Below are 17,800 nucleotides of genomic sequence, written 5' to 3'. Positions count from 1 at the left end.
TCATGAGGTTCACACAGGCCTGCACCTCAAGCCTGTCAAGGTCCATCTGGATGATATCTCTCCAGCGTGTTGACTGCACCTCACAGCTTGGTGTCATTGGCAAATTTACTGAGGGTGCACTCAATCCCACTGTTATGTTGCTGACAAACATGTTAAATAGAGCCAGTCCCAATACCGAGTATCACCAGTCTTTGTTCTCCACTTGAACACCGAACTGTTGACTGCAACTCTCAGTCTGACCATCCAGCCAATTTCTTAACCATCAAGTGGTTCATCCATCAAATGCCCGTCTGTCTAATTTAGAGACAAGGATGTCAAGTGGAACAGTGACGATTACTTTGCACAAGTCCCAAGCAAATAAACATTGTGTCAAGCAGACCTGCTCTCAAGTTCTTTTTCCTGTTGGAACTACAAGCTGCATATGACTAATACCAGGATGCTGCAGTGCCCATGGGCTCATATGAACAAAGTGCCTAGGTGGTCTTTTCCATCAGTAGATTTCCAGCCAGCAAATCCAGAGGAGAACTCCACTCCTAAAGTAGGTGCTTCCACTTGTCCAGAAGGATCTCATCCCAAACTCTGCAACTCTTTGGAATAGATCTCCATGGCCTAGGAAGGGAACATGGGCAGCTGGCTTGTGACATCTGGCTAGCATAGATTATTTATAGCTACACCATAGCTGGGTCATAGGGGTCAGGATGACAAGACAAGCATTTGACAGGAATTATTGATCAGAACAGGAACAGAAGCCACTGCATTTGTGGTATGCAGGAAGTTGTCACTGCTTTTTGATTGTGGTGTCGCATGGAGTGTACACCTGAGAATGGGACTGCACCCTTCCAGGTGTAGTTACAGAGATCTGTCTCAAAAATACCTGCCTCCAGAGGGTTTACAGTGCAGATGGTAAAGATGAAAAGAATTCCTGAGAAGGTGAAATGGAAGTGCCTCCCAAAGTTATATACAGCAGCTCTGGAACAGTGGTGGCAACAGAAACTCCTTTTACCTGTTAATTCTGTTAATCTTAAAGTGTCTCTTAATTCCTTGTCCAGTCATAAAAGGCACCATTTTTTCTTTTAAGTAAAAATGTTATATGATATTATAGTTTAAAAGAACAGTTCACACAGTGAATGGCTTGTTATTTTGGTGTAAGGCAGCTGAAACCACATAATTCAATGTGTCCGAAGGCAACACAGAATGTTTTTTAGCTACGATTGCACACACTTTGCAGCATAAGTTAAAGTCTGTGGCCTTTCAGATATCATGGAGTAATGTCCCTCCAAAAGAGCTGTCAGGTCTGCACTCTTCAGCTGGCAGCTCAGTCTGGTATGCCGGGATCACTCTGTTGTATCTGCATCATTCTCATTTCTGTTCCTGCACAAGCTGCCCATACCCAGCAGCGGCACAGTGGTTGAATAACTTCTTAGTGCTGGGTGCTGAAGGCTGATGATTGTTTTTGTTTTTAGTTTCTGGCTTTTTTTCTCCTGTGCCCTTGTAGCAGCATTTAACTGGCAGTAGTTAGCTAAAAGGAGTCTCAGGAACCTGCCTGCTGTGTTTGTTGGTCTCAGGAACAAACATGTCTCCTCCTGGGCTCTCCTTGCACAGCTGCAGGACCTTGAAAGCTCATGACCTGGTGCTCTTCAGCAGTGGACACAGGCCTCAGTGTGAGATGAGGGAGGAAGAACATTCCTTCAAGATATCTGTTTGTGAAAATGTCTGTGTAAAGCATGTGGGAGTAAAAGCCTAGCTTTTACTTTTGGAGTGATCTGGGCCAGTAAGGGTATGAGCTGGGCCAGTCTGATGGTGTGTCCCCAACCCAAGACATCTTTTTTGGGGCAGGCTGACCTGGACACATTGTCTGTGCTCATATTGAGCTTTGCATGTGCATCATCAGATGTTTCCTTGTATGACAGGTTTTGAATTACAGGTATGCTACTTAAACACACGTGCACACTGCAGTAAAGCCTTTTGCAACAATACTGGAATAGAAATTATGTTTGAAATATTGCAGAAAAACTCTGTTCTTTGAGCCAGTTTTGTGGTCTCATCTTCAATGGGACCTGCTTAGCTGAGCTTACCACTTTTTCAGGCAGTCTATTTGCAATCAACAGGAGTATTACTTTTACCAGTGACTAAAGTCACCATTTCCTAAGGGCCTGTGTGTCCACAAAGACAATGGTAGAAGTGCTTCATTGTGTTTTGAGTGTTGCAGAATGATCCACTCAGATGAGAAGGAAACTAATCTCCTATAGAATGTCAGATGTATTCATGTGTGGAACTGAGACTTCTTTAACCTTTCAAAGCCAAGATGCAGCATACTGTATCAAGAGAGCTCTACTAGCCTTAGGTTTCTTTCTGCTGCAAAATCTTACCACCAGGTCAGATGTAGATAATTTTCTCACAGCTTCTGTCTTCCCACATTTGCATTATACATTTGTCTCAGTCATCTCATCATATATCACCATCTTGTAGTTCCAGACATGAAATAGAATAATCTTATTAATATTAATAGCTATTTGGCACATAGTACACCTAAGATATCAGAAAGTAATTGTTTATGCTGCCTTGTAGGCTTCATGAGATGTCACAGAGCTGAAAGAGGATGAATGAAAGTTCATTAGGGAACAGAATTATTTCAACTAGAAAGTGCACTTATTTTTTACAGCAGAGGAGATTTGCAAACTAATGAATCAGCAGAAGTGAACATTTCACTGTTCAGAGTATATTAAGTAAATTAAGTATACTGAATTAGCATATTAAGTATACTAAATTGAATGTGCAAGGTGCAATAAGAGAGAAGAAGAACACTGACTCTGATGTATACAAATGAAGTATCACTGACAGGACATCAACAGTCTTTCTAGTTTGTCATTAAATGGAACTTGTGATTGGCAATTAAAAAAACAACCAAAGTCAATACGAAACAAAAAGGCTAAGTGCTGGATCCTGCACTTGGATCACAACAGACCCATGCAACATTATAGGCTTGGGGAAGGGTAGCTGAAAAGCTACTTGGCAGAAAAGGACCTGGGGATGCTGGTCAACAGCTGTCTGAGTATGAGCCAGCAGTGTGCTCAGGTAGCGAAGAAGCCCAACAGCATCCTGTTTTGTATCAGAAATAGTGTGGCCACCAGGATGGGGGAAGTGATCGTCCCCCTGTATTCAGCACTGGTGAGGCCCCACCTTGAATCATTTGTTCAGTTTTGGGGCCTTCACTACGAGAAAGACTTTACGGTGCTGGAGGGAGTTCAGAGAAGGACAACAAAGGTAGTGAAGGGCTTGGAGGGCAAGTTTTATGAGGAGCAGCTGAGGGAACTGGGGCTGTTTAGCCTGGAGAAAAAGAGACTGAGGGGAGACCTTATTGCTCTCTGCAGCTACCTGAAAGCAGACTGTAGCAAGGTGGGCTTTGATCTCTTTTCCCAAGTAGCAAGTGATAGGATGAGAGGAGATGGCCTCAAGTTGCACCAGTGGAGGTTTAGACTGGGTGTTCAGAAAAACTTATTCATGGAAAGGGTTGTCAGGCATTGGAACAGGCTACCCAGGGAAGTGGTTGATCCGCCATCTCTGAAGGTTTTTCAAAGACTTGTAGATGAATTTCTTAGACAGATGGTTTAGAGGTGGTCTTTGCAGTGGTGGGTTAATGGTTGGATACTATGACCTTAAATGTCTTTTCCAACAAAAACCAATTCCATGGTTCTATGAAAAGGAAGAAGGTAGAGCCCCGTATTTCCAGGATAATATCGCTGTGGATCTGAGTCTGTGAGTCAGATGAATGTCACCTGAAAATTATTTCTCCACATATGTGCACCAGTACAAAGGAATAAATCATACACCAAGTGAAGAATTCACTTAAATACATTATTTGATTGTTGTAAGCCAGAAAGAGAAAATAGAAGAGGGACATATAACACCCATTTTGCACAAAGGCTCAAGGAATATTGAAGTTAGATGTTGGTTTGTGTGCAAGTGCTGTGCTGCTGTACATAGCTAGAGAGAAACTGTCACTGTGCAGATATGGAGACTTTTCAGAGGACAAACAGATTCTAAGTTTAAAATTAGAAATTATCCTTGTGTGGCTGACAAGGTCTTACTCTTTACAAATACCTTCTTTTGTCTACCAAAAGACACTTTCTAGCAGCTGGTAAAGTAGGAAAATCATTATGTTTTGTTCACATGGCTATCTACCTCATTCAGTTTGGGGCTTTGATACCCACCTGCAGAGTGTAACATTGCTCTTGCACATGTTAGAACCTACCAGTGTCTCAGAAAAATGCAAGAAAAAAACATTCCTAGAAAGCTCTATGTACCTTCACATGGATTTGTACCAAGTTTGAAAAATGCCTTTCAACATCAGCCTTTAAAGTCTGTCTTGGGTTGTGTAAGGAAAATGAAACGTTACCATGGTAGTGAGAAGAGGCATTTGTCTCCAAATAGCTAGAGTTCTAAATTACTCCAAATATCCTTAAATATTTCAATTACCTGTACACAAAGTTTTCTCAAATTATCAGGTTTTTTTTTTTCCCAGCAGGAGCAACTCTGAGCAGTGTGGTATGTCTGGCTGGATACAGAGGGAGAAAGAGTAAAGTAAAATACTGGAGACAAAGAAAGCTGAGTCTGAGGAGGCAGAATGGCTGAACCAAAGGTTCCAATGGACAGTAAAATAAAGGGTTCTCTGTCTAAACATGGACAGTCAGAGCAAATGCCTGCTTGCTCAGGACCCTTTTCTGAAGAAGGTGCAGGAAATGGCAAGGCTTGAGATTTTTTTGGTGTTACACCATGAAACTGACCAAGGTGGTAAAAAATCCCAGGATCTGAAAGAAGAAAAGTTGAGCAATAGATATTTTGCTGATGATCACCCTAGTCTCTTGATCACCCAAATGTGTCTTGTCACAGTGCTTGTTCTGGGAATAGCTTCTCACTATTACAACTGTCTGTCTTGGCACCTGTTATGTGAAACAGGTCTCAGTGAAGCCTTTGTTCTAGGTGCTGGATATCCTCAGGCCTGTATCTTTCCTGGTTAGCTGAAAACAAAGTAAGATGAAGCTTTGGGTGCTCCTTTTCTACTTCCTCATGCCCAATTGTGTTTTGCAACTTCATAACTTGTACAGTAGCCATGATCAATGGCTTGCCACTTGATATGTTCAGATGGACCTCACTGAGGAAAAATATTATTTTTCTGACATCTCAGAAAACTTAATGCTGAAATGAATAGGTGTCTTACTGACCTGGAAATAAGCCTGAAACCACAGGTCAACCCAGGGAGCAGAAATGCATATAAGCGTGCCCGTTCTTGGCTGTGTAAGACACTTATGCTGAATGGATCTGAAGAAGTAAACAAATAGTTCTATGTCTGCTTTGAGCTTTGAATTTCATTAAGAATTTGAATGAATTTGAACTTGAATGAATTCTTCATTTATTACTATGGTAATGGTCCTTATTAGCAATCCCCACTGTATTAAAAAGAACAGAAAATGTCATTTTCAGAGATCATATGATTTCTCAGTGGGGCTCCTTAACTGAACTTGGCATCAGTTCTTTGTGTATGAGAGAGGAAATACTAATGCATTTTAGTAGGTGTATTAGTTACAGTTAATTAATAAATTGTGATAGTTCCTTTGGGGCTATTCGGTATTAATGTGTCAACACAGTATTTCGTTCGTGCAAGCACCACTTTGCAATATCATATGATACATTCTTGAAGGGCCATTATATTTTTCAGCTGAAAAGATTGGCATGACATTTACTTTTTTGATGGAAAATAGTAATTTGGTGGCTAATAAAACTGCGGAAGGAAAAGAATCTGCACGTCTTGGAGCGAGATTGGCATCTAGATTCATTGCTGCTTTACAAACAGGGAGACTGAAGAAAGGAGATGAAAGAGGGCATGTCTGAAAAGCTCACAAGGTACAGCCTGTAAATCTCAGAAGAGAAGGGAGCACAGAAAATCTTACTGGACAGAGACCCTGAAGAGCTCAGTTCACTCATTCTTTTCCAATCTCATTTTCAAAGAAGAGTGAGACAAAAAACTATGGGAAAGCTCAAGTCATCAAAACTACTTTGTAATGTTGAGAACTCTCAGAATGAAAGGCAAAATGAAGTTGTGCAGCATATCCATCATCAACTGCTTTTTATTCCTTTCTGTTTGGCCCATCTGGTTGCTAAAAATCTGAAGGCCACTACTTTGTTTTCACCCAGTCCTAAGAGGGAAAGTTTACATTCCTGCTGGTTTTAAACAAAGTCACGGGAGTTATTTGTGTACAAGTTAAAGACAAGTTAAAGAGTAGTAAGTTTGGGGCTGTTTCATTTTTGGGAGACAGAGAAACTCACGAATGATTCAGTTGATTTTTCAAGGCATTGTGGAAGTGTGTTGCAGTAACACTGATAAAATCCAAACAGCTTCTAGAGATCAGTGGGTTAAGTCTGGCTGTAGAATACATACTCCTTACTTTCCTTTTAATTTGAGAATGAACTAGCTTATTCGCTAAAATGCTGTTTAGTGATCATTCATCTATCACCGTCTTAGCTGCAGGGAAGGTTGGTGATATGTTAGAAACACATTTTTCTTTGTTTGAAAGGAAGTACATTGTTGTACAAACATAATGTGTTTAGGAGCCTTGCTGTTTCTTGTCTATATTTTGTGCTAGGGAGAAGTTACATTCAAGTCTCCCCACCATTCTGCTCCTGTAGACTGTAGTTTTGAGCTTTTACTCTGTCTCCAACTAAGATGTATATATAAATCTGTATCTCACCATGATGCTTATCTGACTGTTTACTAGATCACAGTAGGCAGAGATACATCCCACTGTGTAAAAATAGGCCAAGGTGTCTACATGAGGTATTGACATGGCAAATACGTATTCAAACTCACAAAAGGTAGGAGTGTGCTTTACCTGAAGCTTGATGGAGTTTTGGACTTCATTTGCTGGATTGTAATTCTATAGGAAATCTCACACAAGGGGCAGACAGAGGGAACTGAAGGTCACAATGGGCTTCCGCCTACTGTAACAGGAGGCCAGATACCCAGTGCACACGGATGCATCTCTGAGCAGAAACTTGAATCTAGCCATCATGTTAGGAATTGGATTTCAGCCTTGTAGTAAGACCCGCCTAGATGCCTTCCTGTGTAACCTCATCTAGGTGTTCCTGCTCTGGCAGGGGGATTGGACTAGATGATCTTTCGAGGTCCCTTCCAATCCCTAACATTCTGTGATCTGTGTGATCTGTGAACCGCTCTCTCAGCCAGTCTAGTTCATTCAGGTGTGAACAGCAGATGTAACAACTTTGATGGAGAAAAGTAAATGAGTTAGAAATACAGCACCATATTTTGAGGGCAGGTGGAACAGGGTTTTGGTTTGTATTTTGTCTAAAAGAAACTCACCTTCTGGTGTGTATTTTGGCTGCACCAGATGACAAAGTTAATGTCACAGCAGCCACGAGGAACAATTTGAAAGCCTCGCTGTAACACCTAGGGGATTTGGACAAAAAACGCTTGAACATGATCTGATTCCCTTAGATACAATTCGTAGTGGGGAAAAAATTGCATATGAAATACCTTTTATTTAATGAAGTCTTTATATAAATGCCAGCCTAGACTTTCCTAACAAATTAGTTATTAGATATCTTGACTTATGGAGAGAGTAAGGAGCCCTGTAATAAGGCTTTTTTCTTGATGGCAAGTACACCATTTTCATGAACCTTAAGGTGCGGAAAGGACTTCTTATATACCAGAAACAGGCTCTGCATTATGACCTTGATGAAAAAGGTCTCTCTCCAGTGAAATCAATAAAATATTCTTAGTTCTGGTTCTGAAATGCTGCTGCAAAAATGAATGACCTATTCCTGCACTGGGACAGTACTTTGTGATTAGCTCCAAGTGTTTGGATGATGTAATAAAAATAATGCCGTGATTTAGAAACTCTGAGACATCAGTTGTCCTGTCTGTTTGATCTAAATATGTCTCAACCACGAACAGTGCTTCCATAAAACCACCTAAAAAATTTCATCAGGGCATGCCTGTTTCAGGTAAACCTCTCACTGCTTCCTCTGACACCTGTGATTGAGAGGGGGAACTTCTGCAACATCCTCTGAGATCCAAATCCACACATATGCAGCCTTCTTGAAAAACAGGTATGGGGTGCTATTTGTCTACAATATGAAATCGGATTTGTGCAAAACAAATCTTTTGATTTCACTTAATTACCTTACCTAAAGCAATGGTATGTGCAAATTTCCATCATCCTTTCCTTAATTAAGAATGGCCAAGATGTCCTTATTAATCTCTTCCTTTGTAAGTCATCCTTAAAAATCCTAATCCTGTTCCATATAGCTTTTGTGCCAAATAGCTTTGCATGTCAATATTTAGGAGAATTTTTTTATTTTCCTTTTTTTTTCAAACCAGTAACAAATTGAGCATTGCTCCTGCAAGTTGATTCTGTGAGTTTGTTTTCTGTGTGAAAGCTGGATTGATGTCAGTCAGATATTGAAGGGTTAGGTCATAGGAGGTGGTGCTCCTGTGACAGAGGTTCCTTCAGTTCAGCTGCAGGATCTCTTTGGGTATGTACGCTTCTCCTTTTCCTTGAAAAATTCACTTCAGTCACTTTCAGTTGCCATTTAAACCACTTATGAGATCTCACAGAGTCATGGAGTGTTTGAGCTTGGTAGGGATCCACAGCGGTTGTCTAGTCCAACCCCATTCTCAAGCAAGTTGACCTGCAGAAGGCTGCTCAGGCCTGTGGCCTATGAAGTTTTGAATATCTCCACAGATGGAGACTCCACAGCCTCTTTCTGCAACCCCCAATTTTCTTTTCTTTTCTTATGTTTAAATGGAATTCCCTATATTTCAGTTTATTTACATTATCATGTCTCCTGTCACTGGGCATCAGTGAGAAGAATGTGGCTCCTTCATATTCTTTCCCTTTCATCAGGTATTTATGCACATTGCTGAGACCTCCCTGTACCTTCCTTGTCTTCTTGAGGATACACAGTTCCAGCTCTCTTAGTCTCTCCTTGTATAGAGAGTCCTTTTGTATAGACAGTTTTCATGGCCCTTTGCTGCCTCGCTCCAGTAGCTCCATAACTCTCTTGTATCTGAGAGCCCAGAGCTGGGTACATAACTCCAAATTTGGTCTGAGTAGAAGGAAAGGATCCCCCAGTCTGCTGGTGACAGTCCTAATGGAACCCAGGCTGTTGACCTTCTTTGTTGCAAGGACACATTCCTGGCTCATGGTCAACTTGTCTACCAGGACCCTAAGACCTTTACTGCAAAACTACTTTCCAGACAGCTGACCTGCTTTCCAGCTGTTTTGCTGGGGAATGTCTCCCACGTGTTCCTGAACAACTGAATTACTGCTTTTCAGATACCTGATGACAATTTAAACCAACAAATCTCACATGAAAGTAGATCTGAATGTGCTTGTATTATTTGACTTAACACCTGATTGCCTAGTTCTTTAGCATATATGGATCAAGGGAAAACTATGTTTGAAGTGCCTGCCATGCTTCTTGTCTTCTAAACAAACCACCTCTGAGATGCTTTCCCTCATGGAATTTTTTGTCCATTGGAGGCAGGATTGTTTATTATAGCCAGAAAGGTGACAGTTTGCACATGTTGTCCTGGAGATTTAGCCATTTATTTGTTCTTCCTGTGACCTTGTCTAGAGATGTTGGAAATAATGTTGATTGAAACTCCAAACTGATTAGTGATTATTTTGGCATTGCCGGTCTTCTCTTTGTGTCAAGGTAGATGTTATGGTTGGGCTGTGAAAGCAGACAAAAAGACCCAAGCTCATCAGATTCAGTAAATGTGTTCTTCCCCTCTGATTCCTTAGAAGCTAAAAAGTAGACTTGAGAACAGAACTACTGTATTTTCTTCCATTTGTGCCTTTATTTGCAGCATCTCAGTTGCATGTAAATTAATGCTCTGGAGCCTTCACTGATGAATTGCTAAAGCCAGAAGCAGTGAATACAAGGAATCCAGGGAATATTAACAACGAAGTCTAAAGTTTATAATGAAGAACAAATGAGACAGAAAAGTAGCTTTTCTATACCACAAGTAACACAAAAGATCACAATGAAAATGTAGTGTGAAATATTGCTTCTCATAATACATTTCCTTCCAATTAGTTAACAGTGATACTACTGTGCAGCATTCTGCACATCTAGAAGGTGACTTTGAAATCAGGGGTGAATTAAGAGAACCCTTGAGGATCCTGAAACTACATTCTTGTTCTTGTAGGTGTCCTGTTTGCTGAATAGCTGCAAAAACAAATGCCTAAAGTATCAAAAATCTTTGTCTTGTCTAAGATTAAAGAAGCTCTATTTAATTTCATGCCTTACATGATGAGCTGCCTTGATATTATAACTTAATGATAGCCTAGAAGTACAGGGCTTTTCAAAAAGATGGACCCAAAATGCCTTATGTTGTGGTTTCAAATTGTGTTCACTACAGTACTTAGAGGGAAAAAATATTTCTGTTGCTAAATTCTGCTTCACAAGTAACTAAGTGTTACACTGTCTGGGTAGCTCTAAGTGAAGAGAAGCTAAAAAGAGATAAACTCAAGAAATTATTGAACCCAAATCAATTTTATCAGAGATAAACAGAGGGGCATGCAAGAAGCCTCCCCATTTGTATGGTTGTGCAAGGGCTTTGCACAATAACGAAGAGCTGGCTCAAGAGCACACAGGGGCTGAAAACTTGGATCCAGTGTGCATGTGGGTGTAGAAGGAGGACCACACAGAGGTATGATCCCACCTACATAATAAGCATTGGAGGTCGTGGTGTCCAAGGGCAGATAAGAGACCTATAGAGGTACTGCTTCTTTCTGATCTGTGGTAGTAGCCTAGAAATCAAAACCTCCAAATGTTTGCTAATGCAAGACACTCCAAAATCAATCTTCAGTCACTTGACTGAGCTGATGGAGTGAAAACATTGTGTGGATGGCAGCTTGCCTTCTCAGGACTACAAGCTAATTGTGTTGCCATCATGCAAGTCTACAGATGTATTCTCTTCCTCTTGCAGCCATGCTTCTCCCACCAGTGCCAGGTAATCCACCTGGTCAGGCTGGGTGCTTTGCCCACCTCCTGCTTGTGTGGGGAGTGCACCTCCTGATCAGTGGAAGGAGAAACTTTTCCAGATGCAGAAGGAGTGGAAGGAGGTCCTGAGTGTGGGGAAGGAGAAAGACAGCATCATGGTGGTTTTCCCACATTCTTACAAAGCTGACTTTCTCTTGTGCTTTCCCTAGGGGCTACAAAAGACATGGAGAAGATGCTGGGTGGGGATGAGGAGAAAGACCCAGATGCTGCCAAGAAAGAAGAGGAACGACAGGAAGCCCTCAGGCAAGAAGAGGAAGAGCGGAAAGCCAAATATGCCAAGATGGAGGCTGAAAGAGAAATTATGAGACAAGGGATTCGAGACAAGGTAGGGATCCGGCTTTCAGCACACACTGGGCAACTCATGATGCTCAGTGGAGAACTGCTGTTTTCAGCTGATTCGTGACCAGTTCCCTGTGCACCTGGATAGAGCCAGGTAATTACTTTGCCACACTGATAACTTTCTAATCTTGATCACTGTCCCTGGAGCTCTGCCCCAGTTTACACATGCCTCCCACACTAAAAAGCTCTGCTCAGTATAAGAGATGTTCCCTATGGAGTGCCTGCCTCTGTGCAGGTTACAGTGCCCTACGAACATGTCTGGGAAAAAGCTTCAAAGTCTCATCACATAGCTGAAAACAGCTGTCCTTAAACAAAACAATGTGTGCATTGGGCAAAACTTCTGACCTAATCCTTATGATTCAGGAGAGAAGCTCAGATAAGGATGAATTATTCTGATGGCAAAGTGCATCCTATAAAGGGGTGCAGAGAATTGTTCTGCAAATAAAGAAATTTGGGATTATGGTTCTAAGAAAATAAAGTACTGACAAAGAATTGTGTACCTGTGGCACTGTCAGATAAAGGTATTCATATGATCATCTAGAAGAGGGTATTAGTTATCAGAAAGACAGATTATGAACCCCTACCTGGTCAAATTTTTTTTGTTTTATAATGTATTTAATGAATATATATCTAGATAGTGTAATGTATTAATCTAAACATATCAATGTGTGTAGTATATGTTTAATGTAGGTTTATAGGTGGAACTGTTTCTAAGAGATGACATAGGTCTGTAGGTCTGTATTAGAGGGAAAAAAAAAAAGAGTAATTAATTTCTGAGTTGCAGGCAGGTGGGTTAATCCTCTGTTTTCAGTGGTCACTGTCTTTTCTGCTAGACCATTGAATTGTTCCCAGAGGCAGACAGGGTTGCATTTTTCTTGCTGTTGCACAAATGGCTGTAAAAGCATTTAAGAGAATTGAGATGCCCTCTGTTACAAATCCATGGTGATCTAGACTAGAATTCACATGCTCATGAGTAGGATGCACACAGCCTGAGCTTGGATGAAACATCCACCCAACAGGGATTTCCCTGGGATACTACTAGCTATTCAGTCTTTGCTGAGTCAGGCTGAGTACTGGGTGGTGAGGTCTCTTGGAAATGCCTGTTCTCCCGACTGATATGGCAAAGGGTCGGCTCTGCAGAGAGAGTAAACAGGGATACCTGGAGGAATGTTATTCGACCAGTTTTTCTTGTGATGTGGTGGATTACCTTTCAGTTTAGGAACAGGAAGTCCTGTTTTGGGCACTGCATGCAGCTTGTGAAAACACAGGATGTCAGTTTCCTGTGGTTGTTTTTTCTCCAGGTAACATGCATTTGAAAGTTGAAGCTGTTTTCTGCAGAATCAGAAAAGATAGATAAAGCTGTAGAAAGAAGCTGGTTTTGTGTTTGGTTGGGTTTTTTTTGTTTTGTGTTTGTTGTTTTTTTTTTTTTTTTTTTTAAGTTTGACAGTTCTGTGAAAGAGAAAGATTATTTTGTCCTGACAAAGAGATGGATTTGATGATATACAAGACAGTTTCCAAGTATTGTGAATTGATGGCTGGAAATCTAAAACAAATGTTAAAAGAACAGGAAAAAAAAAAAGGGCTGGATTATTTCCTCCATTACTTGTTTATTTAGAAATTATCTTCATTTCTTTGCCAGCTCCAGTAAAAGCAGAAATATAGAGAAGAAAACTGAAACAGAGGTTCTGTCTGGTATGTGTACATACACAAGTTATTGTTAGCAGCTCTGAATTAAATCCAAGAAGTTTCAAGTATTAGGTACTTCCCTGATATTTGCTCATTTCTCACATGAAAGAGTGAGAAATGAGCACGTGAGTTGAGCAAATAGGAACAGATTATTTATGCAAAATACAAGCTTGAGACTGTGTATCCTAGGTCATGAACCCACAGTCACAAAGTTCCTCTCTTAATGCAACTACAGGATGTTGGGGGAAACAAGCCAGAGAATCACGGCTTCATCAGTTACTATGGCTCTAGATGAGGTCTACAGAAAGGACAGGCTCATCATGTTCATTGTTTTGGACTTTTTGCCTTGGCTCTTCAACAAGTGTGATGAATACACTCTCTTGTTTAAGGCTTCAGGAAATGTAGAAGCCATGCAGAGCTTCAAAAGGTTACCATAGATATGTGCTAACTTCAGGTTTTAAATTCAATCTGTTAAACTGAGCTACATATGCCCTCAGCTCAGCATGGCAGCTGGGCACAGAATGACTTAGGGAAATGGTAGAATGAATTATAGAGCAATAAAATATTTTCTCACAGAAGAATATGCAGCATTTTTGTTTGGAATGAATTTTTAAGGATGACATTTGGACACGACATTTTGAAATAACTAGACAACTAGTTGTCTACCAGCTCATACCCAATATTAAAGTCCAGCATCTGAAACTGAAAATGGATTGAAAGCATGTAAAAAACAAAACTATGGTATACTCCAACTTTCTTCTACCCCAGGATGTGTGTATGCAGCTGGCTTTCTGATCCGATCTGGGCTTGCTTTCAGCACTACTGCCTCGCCAGGATTCCTGCTTTCCAAACTGAGCATGAAATCTGCATGAGAAATATAGATGGTGGCAAGTGGAAAATTCAAATACAGGAGGAGTTAAGGTTGTCTCTGCAGTTGTAATTGGCCCTGTTGGGCTCTGTGTAAAGATTTTGGCACAGTGCTTAATTCATACATTTAGGCTTCTAGGAACCTCGGCTCTCCCATTGCACGAGGTGAGGTCTGCTTTTTTAATAAACAGATGTTCAGTATTTCATCTCAGCCACACCTCACAATGTGTGTTCTCAAGCTTATTTGCTATGCAGTATACAAATTCTGATGGCAATATAATGAATTTCCTCATTTGACTTAATTCTTTGTTATTATTATGCTTCCACTAATATAGTTCATGAGTTCTTCCCAACCACATTTTCTTCTGAGATCTGTCTGGGTGAGGGACAAGGAGCTTTTCCTATTTGCAAAGTTCAAAAGCAGAAGGGTCATTATGTGATTAAAGCCTTCACGGCAGAATAATGTTAACATCCTTTTGGATGAATGAGCCTCTATGGCACAGTGAGAAATGCCCAGGGCTTCCTAGTGCTTTTATTTGCAGTACAGAAATGATGAAGTCCTTCTGTCTCTGGATGTGTGCCATTATTTCTTCTCATTTTTCTTACTGGGCCATTAAATGCTCACAGTGTTTAGGCAGCAATATCCTCTGCAGTATTTGGAGTTGTCTATGTCCCAGGAAAACCATGAAAACTATTTAGTTCTTTGTAGATATATAAGATGTGATTTCAAGGTGTTCCATGGTTTAAAGTAGGTGGTACTGGAATTTACTTCTAGAAAAATGAGAACATTTGGGTTTCTGGCAATGGGAGAAGTCCTAAATTAGAGCCTCTGTTCTCTTTAGTAGGAAAGTGTTCCAATAATTCTGCCTTTTTTTTTTTTTTTAGTTTGTTGAACTCACTTTTGATGCTAAGTCACTCAAACAAAAAAAGCAATCAGTGTTTATAGCTGCAGTCCTAGATTCTTATGTGAGATGATCAACATGCAACATCATATAATTATTTTATTTTAATATTTCATTTGCATATTTCCATATGTTACTGGTGCATAGCTGTGAAAATTCTATCTTACGGCACAAAAAATACCAGAATGTGAATTGGCTCTGTTCTGCAGCAATATCAGACCTCTGAAACTAAGCTCCAATCTCAGGAGTGTAAATTCGGTAAAACTCTGTTGCTATAAAACAGATTCGCAATGTTAGTTAAACTTTCCCATGTTAGTACATCTGTGGGATATTTCATTCTTGTCTAACTTCAGACGGAGATATTGCCAAGGGTTTTAAAGATTCCTAGACCAACAAATGAATTTTCACCACAATTTTGAAAGTGTAGTCTTCCTTGCAAGAAAGAAATGTGTAGTACGTTTTTCATTGGAGGCTATTGAAAATGGAAAAAAAAATGCAGAAATTGTATTATTTGCATGTCAAAAGGTGAATGATCTCAAACAAAAAAAATATTTTCCTCAGGAATTAATCATGTTCTGTAATTCAAATGATAAAATTCATATCTCAGTGAACAGAAACATGCTGTCTGATCTCTTCCCTTTTAAATCATTGATATTAAAGCAGTGATGTGAATTTTTATCCATCGCTTGTGATCTAATGAACCTGCAGCTACTGTTCAGTGTATGTGCCTTAAAGTAGATTTTCAGAGATGTATATGTATGCTACAGATGGAGAGATATAATTAACTTGACTCTTCCCCTTTTTCCACATAGGCTTTTGATAATTCAGGATTAAAAAAAATTAAAAGGCCAAAGAAAAACAAGAAAAGTCTTTTTAGTCTAGCTCAGTGCAGATACTCTTTGTACTATAAACCAAAGAGTGTTTACAATGGGGTCACAGGCCTTCTAGCTATGAGAAAGCAGTAGGCTATAACACTCCCAATGTTATACTTTGCAAAACAAGAATTATATTGTGCCTGCCAATAAGTGGGCTCTGGGGTAGGTGGAAACAGTCATAATGCCAGTAACAATGACAACTGGGAAGCAATTGAATCATGGGCTGTTCTGGGTGAAGAAGGCTGCAAGGACCATGTCCTGTGGTATTTTCTGTGTTCTGGACACAGTTGATGCATTGGTTATTGAAGACAGTGGAAGCTGGAGTAAGCCCAAGCAGCATTGCAAAAAGGAAAGGACATTTGCAGGGTGACTGAAGAGCACCATAACCCTGCAGGTCATCTTCATATTTGTATCTGGAGGCATCCAAGCAGATACTGTTGTTTGACCTGGACTACACCTCTGATCTCCGAGCCAGAACTTGTCCTCCAACCGCTTGTATGCAAGAATGTCCTGACTGGTCTGTGTTGCCTCTGAGCCAAATTCTTCAGCTTCCCTATCAGTTTTCTCCATAGCTTAAAGATCTTTAGCATTAAACTTTTTTCCATATTACAGTCCTTTGCAATTTTACTAAGTTACTCACTTCTCAACAATTTCAACATTTGCAAATTCCAGTCAGATTTAATTTTCTGCCTTGTTTCACCAAAAAAGTACCTTATCTGCAAGGCTGTGACTATCTTTTGTGAAAAGGTGAACGAACAGGTCTGCTTCAGTAAGATGAAGCAGAAATAGAAAGCCAAAGGTGGACAAAATTATCTGTGTGTAGTTAAATTCAGCAGTCTCTGTTGAAAGTTGAGAGAGAGAACAGTGCCTTCCCAGAAGTGTTTTTCAGCATGGAACAAGAATTAATGTACCTGCTAAAGACCTCCAAGGCCACTATTAAGCATAGTAATAGTTGGCATTATTTTAGGGAATCTGTGCCTACGTATCCACTGTAGTTTCATCTTTGTATTCCCTTGGAAGTCCCAGGATTTGCAATGTATCTTGGTCTTTGTGAATCCAGCCACTTACATGTATAGAATTCTTTAGGTCAGGGGTGTCAAACTCATTTTCACAGGGGGCCACATTAGCCTTGCAAGTTGCCTTCAAAGGGATGAATGTAATTTTAGGACTGTATAAATGTAGTTACTACTCCTACTGCTCTAGGTGATCTGAATGAAAGTGTGTGTTCTAGGTCTTATCTCTTGGCATTAAACTACCAGAGCTTCCCGAATAGGAGAGCTGCATGGATTACTTCCTGCCCTGTAGCTTTAGGCCATTTTTAAAATTTAGGAAAGGGAGGCACCATTAGCAAACCATTGGAACTCAGAAGCTAACTGACATGTTTTTCATCTGATTCCACAATAGTTAGTGGTTCAGTTATTTAGCAGAACTCAGGAGACTCAGTTTCCAGCTGCTGATTCCCCCACTATTATCTTGCAACCTTGTTAGTCAGCTTCTTTGTCCAACTCTACCTTGCTCTAACTTCATTTCTACATTTCATCCTAAACCAAATCTTCACCAGTAGATATCACTTTGTATACTTGCTGATGAGATCCCACTGGTTGATGCTTCTGGAGTTACTGAAATGAGTCTTGAAATGCAGCCTTTTTTACTGTTATGTACTGATTAGGGGGTCTTGTAGAGTCATTCAGCTGAAATCCTTGAACAATTTTTGTCTCACTGAGCTGGCTGGCAAAACTTAGGCACATTGCTGGCATGGGGCTGAGCAGAATAATCCACTCAGGACTGGGTGCAAAATAAACCCAAGCAGATGATGTATGGTGATTAGTGTTGGAATTGCTAGGAAGAACATCTGAATGGTGTCTCAAGCCTTCCTGGCTGTGACTTATTGAAATTCTAAGCATTTGTGTCACCTACTTGGAAAGACAAGAAGTGTGGAACCCAACAAATGACCTTTTGCCAGTTCTTTTCGAGTACTGTTGCAACTGATAAACTGTGTCTGAACAGCCAGACATTATTCTGCTGAAGATGCCGTTCTGCCAC

The 17,800-nt window shown here is 40.4% G+C and overlaps 1 protein-coding gene across 1 annotated transcript in view; it reads left to right on the top strand.

Moving 5' to 3' along the window:
* CPLX1 (complexin 1) overlaps positions 1-17,800 on the top strand; it is a gene marked incomplete at both ends in the record, with an annotated part of 81,425 nt that overhangs the window by 38,015 nt on the left and 25,610 nt on the right. Inside the window, one exon of the mRNA XM_080363166.1 lies at positions 11,238-11,413. Within this exon, the coding sequence (XP_080219292.1) occupies positions 11,238-11,413 (176 nt within the window). The remainder of the gene's footprint in view (positions 1-11,237; positions 11,414-17,800) is intronic.

This window comes from Nesoenas mayeri, assembly GCF_963082525.1.
Source record: "Nesoenas mayeri genome assembly, chromosome: Z".
Classification (NCBI taxonomy): Eukaryota; Metazoa; Chordata; class Aves; order Columbiformes; family Columbidae; genus Nesoenas; species Nesoenas mayeri.
The sequence above is the reverse complement of the archived record's forward strand: the minus strand, read 5'-3'. Positions and strand labels throughout refer to the sequence as shown.